The sequence below is a fragment of the Elephas maximus genome, chromosome 2, assembly GCF_024166365.1.
Source record: "Elephas maximus indicus isolate mEleMax1 chromosome 2, mEleMax1 primary haplotype, whole genome shotgun sequence".
NCBI lineage: Eukaryota > Metazoa > Chordata > Mammalia > Proboscidea > Elephantidae > Elephas > Elephas maximus.
In genome coordinates, this window is record NC_064820.1 from 188,648,724 (window position 1) to 188,661,170 (window position 12,447).

Sequence of the window (12,447 nt, forward strand, 5' to 3'; positions counted from 1 at the left end):
AAACCCACCCAGTGGCTCTGCAGGAGAAAGACCTGACAATCTGCTCCCATAAAGATTACAGCCTAGAAAACCCAATGGGGCAGTTATACCACCACACGGGGTCACTCTATGTCAAAATTGAATCATGACACCTAATATCAACAGCAAGAAATGCACCTTGTTGACTACAGAACGTTCAGACACTTTCAGGAGATAGAAACCCTCAGGCTGAGAAGGTTTGTGATGAAGTCAAACCTTCCAGGAAGGACCGATAAGAAGCCATAGCGATTTCACTCCTCACTGTCCCTGAGTATTTTTAAGTATGTGTGTGTGTGTGTGTGTGTTTCCCAGGTCTCCGGGTGACACAAGTGGTTTGTTCTGACTGCTAACTTAAATGTTGGTGGTTCGAACCCACCCAGTGGCACCACGGATAAAAGGCCTGGCAATCTGCTTCCGTAAAGATTTTACAAAAAAAAACCCTTTGGAGCAGTTCTACTTTGTAACACGTGGGATTGCAAAGAGTCAGAAGCAACTCTTCAGCAGTGGGTTTGGCTTTATATGTGTGTGTTTCCCTGTGGGAATCTGTCTTCTATTCCCAAGGACCAAGCCTGGAATGAGGTGGTAGCTCCAAGTCTCTTTCAGATCTTTGTCTGATGCTGTGATTCTTAAGGGTCTAATGAATGCTGTGGAACTACCCCCCTACAAGAAATGCAGATGGAAACATTCAATATTGCCTAAAAATTCAGACTGCTCGTAGATGCAGGTCAAATCCTACTTGGCCTGAGTTCTGGAAAAGCTTAAACTTCAGGTTGGGAAAGAATGTTTAAGGGTAATGTGGAGGTGCGTTTCTGGGTCTTGAAATATTTATTCTGATTTTGGGAGGTCTGGAGGCTGGCTATGTTTCCACCAAGATTCCCTGATACCCATGTTTCATGAGTGTGTTGCTTTCCTGTCCTTTTTATCCCTTCTCCGCTGGATAGTCGATGTGGATCGAGAGGACCTCCTTCGTGACTGCGTACAAGCTGCCAGGGATCCTGCGCTGGTTCGAGGTGGTCCACATGTCCCAGGTGTGTGTGTGGGTGTGGGCACGTCCCTTGTCAGACCCTCTTCTCCGGGAGGGGGAGGGCCCTGCCAACCTCTGGAGGCTCTTTTGGCTTTGAAAAGCGGGCAGCCTTTTGGTTCAAAGCCACTGTGAGAGTCCCAGAATTGCAGTACAGCAAGGGGCCTGAGGCAACATCTAGCCTAGCTGCTTTCAGATATTTTTTTTTATTTTAGGTGAAAGCCATGTAACATAAAATTAACCATTTTTCAAGCTAACAATTCAGGGGCATTTAGTATGTTCACGGTGTTATGCAACCACCGCCTCTGTTTAGCTCCAGAACACCTCCATCATCCCCAAAGGACCCCTGTACCTATCCCGCCTCCCCCCAGCCCCTGACAGCCACTAATCTGCTTTCTCTATCGATTTTCCTATTCTGGGCATTTCATATAAATGGAATCAAACAATATGTGACTTTTTGTGTCTGGCTTTTTTCACTTAGCATAGGTTTTGGAGGTTCATCCACATTGTAGCATGTAGCAGTACTTCCTTCCTTTTGTGGCTGAATGATACTCCATTGTGTGTGTGCACCACAGTTTGCTTATCCATTCCTCTGTTGATGGACACTTGGGTTGTTTCCACCTTTTGGCTATTGTAAATAGTGCTTCTATTTTACAGAAATGTGTTCAAATACCTGTTTTTAATTTTGGATATATACCTAGAGGTAGAATTTCCGAGTCATAAATTTTTGATGAACCCTTTTTCAGATATTTTTTTAAGTATCAGATCACTTTTTTTTTCCTAATGAAATCTTCCATAAAACTGATAAAATGGGAGCTTCTTTGGTTGAAGTGGGGGCCAGAGGGCCTGGAGTCCTGTCCACTCAATCACTCCCTCATGCTTTTTTTATCCCAGCAGCCTCTTGTGTCACCTTACAGAATCTGAGTATGAACCCATTTTATAGTTAGAGAAACTGAGGCTCAAAGCGAGGAACCACACAGAGGCAAAGCTCTGGCTAGAACCCAACATTTGAGCTTCCTTGTGCAGGCCTCATGTATTTGACTTCTCAACACATTTTTAGGGTTTCCATGCCCTGGGACAGCTATAAATTTTGCAGCCCCAAATATACAGGGGAAAGACCAGGTTGGTTGTGAGGAACTTGATAAACCCATTACCATCAAGCTGATTCTGACTCAAAATGACTCTATAGGAAACTTGATAAGTGGAGACATACTCAGAATGTCTTATTCACATATTTATTCAACAAATACTTAATGAGTATCTAACATGTGTCAGGCACTGTTCCAACACCTGGTGATTTCACAATGAAGCTTACATTCTAATGGGCAAGACAGACTAGAAAATAAAAGTAAATATATGTCAGATGGTGATAACCATTATGGAGAAAAATAAAACAGAAAACTGATGCAGCAGGGGTTGCCAATTTAAATAGGATGGTCAGAGAAAGCCCTGGCACTAAAATGGCTTTTGACCAAAAGCCTGGAGGAAGTGAGGGATGGCCCATGCAGATTTTGAAGAGAAAGATGTTCCAACAGGGAGAAAAGCAAGTGCAAAGGCCCTGGGGCCAGATCATGTTTATGACTGGATCAGAATGAGTGAGGGTGATTAATAGTAGTCAGATACCAAATCATATAGGTCTTTATAGACCCTCATAAGGATTTTGGCTTTCCCACTGAGATGGAACCATGAGCAGAAGACGGATGTGATCTGACGGATATTTTAAGCTATTCAATTGTCAGCACTGGGACCATCCTATTCCAGCCCTTAATACCCACTCCAGTTCTTCCCAGTGAACCCAGGAGCCTGGGGGCCCTCTGACCTCCTCTAGGACAGGGTGGAACTGCCCCATAGGGTTTCCAAGGAATTGTTGGTAGATTGGAACTGCTGACCTTTTGGTTAGCAGCTAAGCTCTTAATCACTGAGCCACCAGGGTCCAAGTATGGTTTAGACCATCAAAATGTAATAATAATGAGGACGCCAACAAATATTTATTGAACATGCGTTAAGCCATTCACGTGCATGATCTCATTTAAACCTCACAACAACCCTGTGAGATACATATTATTATTCTTCCCATTTTACATGAGGGAAGTGAAGTGCAGAGTGAGTTGTTCATGGTTAGTAAAAGAAGTGGGGTTTGATTTTAACCTCCCATATCGGGAACTTTGACTGAACTCATTCTCTCCCTATTCTTCAGTGTGTCCCCACCCCACCCCAACAAGAAGTAGTACCCTGAAAAGGAGGAAAGTATTCATGCCCTTTGCTCGTGGATCACATTGATGCATGCTAAGTACTCAAGTGTCCCGGGCACTGTGCCAAGCGCTTTATAGTGTTATTCCATTTAATCCTCACAAAACCTTGTGAAGTGAGTACTATTATTAATCCTGTTTTAGCAGAATCAGAGGCTCTGCCAATCTAGAGCTTGTGCCCATTGGCTCTGCCTGTGTCCTTTCCTCTGGCAGTGCTCTGCAAGTTGCCTCTCCTCCTCAACCATTTCTACTAGACTATGGCAAGCTGAGGGAACCCATCTGATTACTCCTGTCCTCCCCTTCCCTAATGTATTTCCATTTACAATACTTATCACCTCCTAATAGACTATATGGAAACCCTGGTGGCGTAGTGGTTAAATGTATGGCTATGAACCAAAGGGTCGGCAGTTCAAATCCATCAGGCGCTCCTTGGAAACTCTACGGGGCAGTTCTACTCTGTCTTATAAGGTCGCTATGAGTCAGAATCGACTCAACAGCCCTGGGTTTTTTTTTGTTTGTTTAATAGACTATATAGTTTACCTGTGTGTTTATTTTTAATATCTGTCTCCCTCTACTAGACTATAAACTCCAGGAAGACAGGGGTCTAATTTGTTTGCTGCCATACATTCAAGTGCAAAGAATAGTCCCAGACTCATAATAGTAGCTGAAGAATATTTGTTAAGTGAAACAATCAATCAATTAAAATCCAGACACCCATGATAACTCAGGATTCTGAAGCTAGGAAAGAAATTACATTTTTTACTTGTTCCTTTCATCCTGATACCTTCTGATAGAAAGGGTTAGGAAAACCTGTAAAAAAAAAAAAAAGAGTGAGCTTGTCTCCAACAGCCTCCCTCAGTTGAGTTCCTGAGAGTTTCGGGATATCTGACACAAAAGTTTAAGGCCATGCTAGGTGAGTTCATTTACAAGGATTTGATTTTGTGTTGTATGAATTTGTACCTTGTTCTTGGTTACTTCTTTCATGAATTGTCATGATTAGGGTACTGTTTATATAGAGAGGTGTTCTTGAGTGGGAATCAAGTAGAAGTTCTGCTTATTGAGGAGTTTTGTCCTTGTTCTTGGCCCTGAGAACATGTCTTTACAAGGAGCCCTGATCTTGGGTTCAGAAGACCCAGTTTAAAGTCCAGTTTTGTCATTCACGAGCAGTATGATGTTGGACAAGCCACTGTGTATCTCTGAATCTTAGTTTTCAACACCGGTACAAAAGGCATTGTAAAACTATGGAATTTCAGGACTGAAAGAGACCCTAGAGGTCATTTAGTTCAAGAGTTACAAAGTCAGAGTCCAGGAAGTTAATGTAAATATAAAAAATAGTCACATCAAGACAATAGGGAGTGGTGGAGACTGTGGCAAACTGCAGTGGCAAACTCCCCACAGTGGAATTAAATTTTTAAAAATTAGAATCAGTGTGCTGGCTAAATGGTAGACTTCTGTAGGCCTGGTTTGGCTTACAGGCTGCCAGCTTGCAATTCTCTCCTGGTTCTTGTCCAGCCTGATTATTTTGCATATGAGGTGACTGAGGCCGAAAGATGGGACTTGAATTGCCAAAGCAATCAGTGGCAGAAGTAGGACATAATAATACCCATCCTGTGCAGTTCATGGGATTCCTAGGAGGACTTAAGAAGATGATATTAGTGAAATGCCTTTAAAAAATATGAAGCGCCACCAATGGCAAGGGATTATGGTCATGTCATCTTTTGTCCGATGCTTTTGTCTCCATTATCTCCTTTCATAATTCATTTTCCTCTTGCAGCAAATAGGGCAAAGGTTATTATACTTGTACTGCCAGTAAGGGAACTAAACCTCAGCTTAGGAAAGAGACCAGTATTTGAGGGCTTGCCTAAATTGCATTAACTAGTGTATGGCAAGTTTGGTAGCAGAGCTTGGTCCACACAGTGTGGCAGGAGAAGCTGGCCTTTGGGATCAGAACTCTCCACAGCTCTGCTGCCATCTGCTCTCGGGCAGCTTAACCTGTTGTTGAGGGAATTAAATGAGAAGACATGTGTGCCATGCCCAGTGTGACTGGCACATCAGAGGTGATCAATAAATGGAGCCATTGCCATTATCATCATCATTACTGTTTTTCCTGGTGTCAGCTTCTGACTCCCAGACTTCCCACCATAGCTCTGTTCTGAGAATTATGTATTTGGTCTACAAAAATACCCTTAGGTGAGAAACTAAAGTTATTCTCATTCTCTCTTCCTGATGGTTATAATGAAGTTAAAGATTTTGAGATTCAAAAATACCTTTAAAAATGAGGGGAAGATGCCAATCAATAGGTCTTTCCATTTTTAATCACTTGCCTTCCAGCCTGCGTCTTTCCGTGGTATGCAATGCCATTGTTGAGACCTACAGTGCAGTGCTGGCCTCTCTCAGAGTGGTCGTGATACATTCTCCTTAGAACTTATCTAGACCTTGACCCATGGAGTCCCTGCAGAGCAGGTCTGCGTACTTGTCAGGTCACTGGACTGTGGGTTGCAACTTGTAGGCATATGTACTGCCGCCGCCACCAACCAAGAGGCATTCCCCTCTAGTTTGCACTGTGTGTGCGTGTGTGCATGAATGTGTATACTGGTATGCATGCATGTGTGTGCATGTATGTTGTGCATACATGCCTATGTGCGAGTGTGCATATGTGTGTGTGTCTGTGCACACACACGTGCATGCATGCATGCCTCGTCTACGTGACAGAGAGAGAGAACAATGAAGACAAAGAGAGTCTAAAACCAGGGAAAGGGGGTGAAGAGGCTGTATTTCACAGGAATTTAAGGAAATGGTTTAAAAAATAACGAGAACATGGCGAGAGAGGCTGGGGTTCCCCTCTCGTGTGCCCATAGTTACAATAACTAGCAGGTGACTTTTTGGTTTTTAGGCTTTTTTTTTTTTTTCCGAGAATTTAGCTATGAGACAAGTGTCATGTTATCTCAAATAATCTTTGCTATGTGCCCAGCAGGGAACCTCGGTGGCACAGTGGTTAAGAGCTAACTAACCAAAAAGTCGGCAGTTTGAATCCACCAACCACTCTTTGGAAGCCCTATGGGGCAATTCTACTTTGTCCTCTAGGGTCGCTATGAGTCAGAATTGACTTGACTCCAATGGGTTTGGCTTTGGGTTTTATATGCTCAAAAAGGCAGGCATTATATTATTACCATTTCACAGATGGTAAAATTTAGGATCCCTTCTTCCATGAAGTTTTCACTAATTACTTGACCCTTGCTGCCATTGCCCGCCTGTCAGTGAATCCCTCCTTCTTAACACATACTATTGTTAATAGTAATAGTTACCAACAACTCTCTGCAATAGGATTTCTTTTTTTTTTTTTTTTATTGTACTTTAGATGAAGGTTTACAGAACAAACTAGTTTGTCATTAAACAGTTAGTATACATATTGTTTCATGACATTGGCTAACAACCCCACAACATGTCAACACTTTCCCTTCTCAATCCCTATTTACAGCTTTCCTGTCCCCTCCTGCCTTCTAGTCCTTGCCCCGGGGCTGGTGTGCCCCTTTAGTCTGGTTTTGTTTTATGAGCCTGTCTAATCTTTGGCTGAAGGTTGAACCTCAGGAGTGACTTCATTACTAACTTGAAAGAGTGTTGGGGGGTCATACTGTCAGGGTTTCTCCAGTCTCTGTCAGGCCAGAAAGTCTGGTCTTTTTTTTTTTTTTTTTTTAATTGAACTTTAGATGAAGGTTTACAGAACAAACTAGTTTCTCATCAAACAATTAGTATACATACTGCTTTATGACATTGGTTAACAACCCCACGACATGTCAACACTCTTAATTCTCAACCCTGGGTTCTTTATTACCAGCTTTCCTGTTTCCTCCTACCTTCCAGTCCCTGCCCCAGCACTGGTGTTTCCCTTTAGTCTCATTTTTTTCCATGGGCCTGTTCAATCTTTGGCTGAAGGGTGAACCTCAGGAGTGGCCTCATTACTGAGCTGAAAAGGTGTCCAGGGGCCATACTCTCAAGGTTTCTCCAGTTTCTGTCAGGCCAGCAAGTCTGGTCTTTCTTTTTGAGTTAGAGTTTTGCTCTACGTTTTTCTCCAGCTCAGTCTGGGACCCTCTATTGTGATCCCTGTCAGAGCAGTCAGTGATGGTAGCCAGGCACCATTTAGCTGTACTGGACTGTCTGGTGGAGGCCATGGTAAATGTGGTCCATTAGTCCTTTGGACTAATCTTTCCCATGTGTCTTTAGTTTTCTTCATTCTTCCTTGCTTCAAAAGGGATGAGGCCAGTAGAGTATCCTAGATGGCTGCTCACAAGCTTTTAAGACCCCAGACTCTACTCACCAAAGTAGAGTGTAGAACATTTTCTTTATAAACTCTGCTATGCCAACTGAGCTAGATGTTCCCTGAGACCATGGCCCCCACAGCCCTCAGCCCAGCATTTCGGTCCCTCAGTGAATTTGGATGTGTACCATGGCCTTGCCTCGTACAGGTTGTGCTGGCTTCCCCAGTATTATGTACTGTCTTACCCTTCACCAAAGTTACCATTTATCTATTGTCTATTTAGTGATTTTCCATCCCCACTCCTCCCCTCCCTCGTAACAATCAAAGATTGTTTCCTTTTGTGTGTAAACCTTTTCATAAGTTTTTACAGCAGTGGTCTCATATAACATTTGTCCGTTTGTGATTGACTTATTTCACTCAGATTCATCCATGTTATAAGATGCTTCACAGATTCGTTGTTGTTCTTTATTGTTGGGTAATACTCCATTGTGAGTATGTACCACAGTTTGTTTATCCATTCATCTGTTGATAGGCATCTAGGTTGTTTCCATCTTTGTGCTATTGTGAACAATGCTGCAATGAACGTGGGTGTGCATATGTCTACTCGTGTGATGACTTTTATTTCTCTAGGATATATTCCTAGGAGTGGAATTGCTGAATCATATGGTATTTCTATTTTTAGCTTTCTAAGGAAGCGCCATATTGTCTTCCAAACTGGTCATATCATTTTGCATTCCTACCTTCAGCGCATAAGAGTTCAGACCTCCCCACAGCCTCTCCAACATTTCTTATTTCCTGTTTTTTTATTTGTGCCAGTAATGCCGTGGTAAGATGGTATCTCATTGTGGTTTTGATTTGCATTTCTTTAATGGCTAGTGATCATGAGCATTTCCTCTGTGTCTGTTGGCCACTTGAATGTCTTCTTTGGTGAAGTGTCTGTTAATTTCCTTTGCCCATTTTTTAATTGGATTATTCGTCTTTTTGTTGTAGAGGTGTTGGATTTCATTGTAGGTTTTAGAGATTAGGCCATTGTCTGATTTGTAATAGCCAAAAAATTTTTCCCAATCTGTAGGTTCTCTCTTTACTGTTTTGGTGAAGTATTTTGATGAATGTAAGTATTTAATTTTTTGAAGATCCCAGTTAGCTATCTTATCTTCTAGAGTTTGTATGTTGTTGGTTGTGGATTGTATCCTGTTAATGCCAGGTATTAGGGCCTCTAGCATTGATCCTGTTTTTTCTTCTATGAACTTTGTAGTTTTTGGCTTTATATTTAGGTCTTTGATCCATTTTGAATTAGTTTTTGTATACGGTGTGAGGTATGGGTCCTGTTTCATTTTTTTGCTGATGAACATCCAGTTTTGCCAGCACCATTTGTTAAAAGACTGTCTTTTCCCCATTTGATGGACTTTGGGCCCTTGTCAAAGATCAGTGACCATAGGTGGATGGATTTACATCTGGGCTCTCAATTTTGTTCCATTGGTCAATGTATCTGCTGTTGTACCAGTACCAGGCTGTTTTGACTACTGTAGCTGTATAATAGACTCTAAGGTCAGATAGTAGGCGTTTTCCTACTTTATTCTTCTTCTTCAATAGTGCTTTACTTAACCAGGGCTTCTTCCCTTTCCATATAAAGTAAATGGTAATTTTTTCCATCTGTTTAAAGAATGTTGTTGGTATTTGGATTGGGATTGCATTGTATTTGTAAATTGCTTTGGGTAGAATTGTCATTTTCACAATGTTGAGTCTATACCTATCCATGAGCATGGTATGTTTTTCCATTTATGTATATCTCTTTTGGTTTCTTGCAGTAGAGTTTTGTAGTTTTCTTTGTATAGGTCTTTTATATCCGTGGTTAGATCTATTCCTAAGTGTTTTTTTTTTTTTTTAGGGGCTATTATAAATGGTATTGTTTTTGTGATTTCCTTTTCATCATTCTCTTTATTGATGTATAGGAATCCAACTGATTTTTGTATGTTTATCTTGTGTAATAGGATTTCTTATCCCCATCTTACCAATGAGTCAACTGAGACTCTGAAACGTTAAGAAACTTGCCCATGTTCACACAGCTAGAAAATGGCAGAGCTAAATTTTGCACTCCGTTTTGATTAGTCCAGGGGTCAGCAAGTTATGGCCCTTGGGCTAAATCCTGTCCTTTGCCTGTTTTTGTGTAAATTGTTGCATTGGAATAGAGCTGTGCTCATTCTGTTATGTATTGACTGTGGCTGCTTTAGTGCTACAATAACAGCCTTGAGTAGCTGCAGTAGAAAACCTCTGGCCTACAAAGCCTAAATAAAGATATTTACTATCTGGCCCTTTGCAGAAAAAACTTGACAACCCCTAGTTTAGTTTCTTACTCCAGAGTCCTGCACCATCTAGTCAATTAGCATTTGACTACACTCCATTTGCATTGTTTTCTAAGAGAAGTTGTAGAGGTGTTTCAGTTTTATCTTCCCAACTAAATGGAATCTACCTTGGAACAGGGGCCCTTTTTATAATATCCAGGTCTTAGGACCTACTGTGTGCTGGCCTTGGTGACTACAAGCTGCTCCAGCCTCCCCAACTGATAGGTTATACATAGTAGGTGCTCAACCAAAACCTGGTGGGTTGATTTGGAGTACAGTTTCACCAAGATGATAAGAAGGGAAAATCTTCCTGGGGCACATCTAGCCAATGAAACCCCAACTCTGGGATTTTCCTGCCTAGAGAAAGCCCTTTCTCACTAAGCAAAAAGTCAGCCTGTCTGTCCCCAGACACAGGCAGCCCCCAGAGCTCACTAATTATAACAAGATCCTGCTACAGCCTCTCAGGGAGCAAGGCCTCATTTGGATTCCAATGCGAAATGAAATCAATCCCAATAATTTTATCTGTTTTTAAGGCAACCTGCTAAGCCCTTTCTCCCTGGTGATCTGATTTTCAACAGACCACAATTAGCCCTCTGGAGAACGCCATTGAGACCATGTCTGTGGCCAACGAGAAGATCCTAATGATGATAAACCAGTACCAGAATGATGAGAGCCTCCCCATTAACCCACTCTCCATGCTGCTGAATGGGATCGTGGACCCTGCTGTCATGGGAGGGTTCGCCAAGTACGAGAAGGTGAGGGCTCTGCGCTCCAGGCCCTGGCGAGGGCAGGAGAGTGGTGGGGACAGTGGGTAAGGGCCTGTGCAACTGATATCACTGATCTCATCTGGCTGTACTCGCCCCCTAAAGGATAATTCAGCTTGGTTGGACCTTATACACCTTTCAGAGTTTCTACAGCCTCGTGCCTTAACTGAGCTCCCGTCTCCTGCCCACCCTGCTTGCCACACCTTGTGCTGGAGCAGGAGGGAGCAGGGGTCACAGAGGACCCTTCTCCCACTGAGCTGATCCAGACACCTTCACTCAAGAAAGGCTTTGGGGTGGCTGTCAGCCAGGGCATAAAAGTGCAGGAACCACAAATCAGTGTACAGTTCATGACACTTGTGCAAACTCACCTCTTCCAGAGAGGATTTTGAAATGACTTAAACAAATGGAAAGAAATGAAAACCAGAATCTGTGAGAATTCAGAAGTGTTAGGAGATCAATTCTAAAGGGGAGTTATAATCCAAATATCCAGGTTATAAAGTCTCTCCAGAAAGTCCCACACTTTTGAGCCAGAGATTTCATTTTTGAGCCTCCTGGAATCCATGGCAAAAGGGGAAATATCATCAGTTATATGAGTTACATTATCCATCCATTGAGAGAAAAATACCAACTTCATAGTGCAGGGGGCGGGAGGTCATAGATTTTTCTGGTATTGAAGTAGAAAAAAAAATTCCTTACTTGATTTTCACCTAGGCCATATATTGTAGGGGTTATTGAGGTACAAAATGGACTTTTCATTCTAATAAATCTAACAGTGGGTTTCATATTATCTTCCCTATGTCATCCATTGATGGAAAACCAAGGCTATGACACAATAGTATAATTCAGGGACAGTAATGTGACTCATCAAATGGTTTTTAAATTAGTCTTTCCAGCTACCCTTTCACACCTCATATAATCATTATCAGTGATCCTATGTGCAGCCTTAAGAGGTGATATATTATACATATATGTGTGCACAGACTGAGGGCAAGAGCCCAGAAATAGCTAGGGAGCTGCCAGGATGGCATGGCAGTGAGGGAGGTGATGAAGTGAGCTAAACACCTACCAGGTGAAATTGGTCACTGAGTTCTTTTTGAGAGTTGTGTTCTCACATTTGAGTGGGTATCAGAATCTCCCGCAGGACTAGATGACACACAGATGCCCCTACCCCCCAGAGGTTCTGATTCAGCAGACCTGGGGTGGGCCCTGAGAATTTGCTTTTCTAACGAATTACCCCCCTGCCTCCACGCATCTGCCAGTTTGTTGCACTGTTGGGGGTTTGCATGTTGCTGTGATGCTGGAAGCTATGCCATCGGTATTCAGGTACCAGCAGGGCCACCCATGGCGGACAGGTTTCAGCTGAGCTTCCAGACTAAGACAGACTAGGAAAAGGACCTGGCAGTCTACTTCTGAAAAGAATTAGCCAGTGAACACCTTATGAATAGCAGTGGAACATTGTCCAATATAGTGTCAGAAGATGAGCCCCTCAAGTTGGAAAGCCCTCAAAATACAACTGAGGAAGAGCTGCCTCCTTGAAGTAGAGTTGACCTTAATGACATGGATGGAGTCAAGCTTTCAGGACCTTCATTTGCTGATGTGGCAGGACTCAAAATAAGAAGAAACAGCTGCAAACATCCATTAATAATTGGGACATGGAATGTATGAAGTATGAATCTAGGAAAATTGGAAATCATCAAAAATGAAATGGAACGCATAAAAATTGATATCCTAGGCATTAGTGAGCTGAAGTGGACTGGTATTGGCCATTTTGAATTGGACAATCATATGGTCTATTGTG

The 12,447-nt window shown here is 42.4% G+C and overlaps 1 protein-coding gene across 1 annotated transcript in view; it reads left to right on the forward strand.

The window, feature by feature from the left end:
• The window catches only part of DOCK2 (dedicator of cytokinesis 2), a 543,298-nt gene that overhangs the window by 508,745 nt on the left and 22,106 nt on the right, over positions 1-12,447 (forward strand). Inside the window, exons 44-45 of the mRNA XM_049874293.1 lie at positions 960-1,046; positions 10,464-10,640. Of these exons, the coding sequence (XP_049730250.1) occupies positions 960-1,046; positions 10,464-10,640 (264 nt within the window). The remainder of the gene's footprint in view (positions 1-959; positions 1,047-10,463; positions 10,641-12,447) is intronic.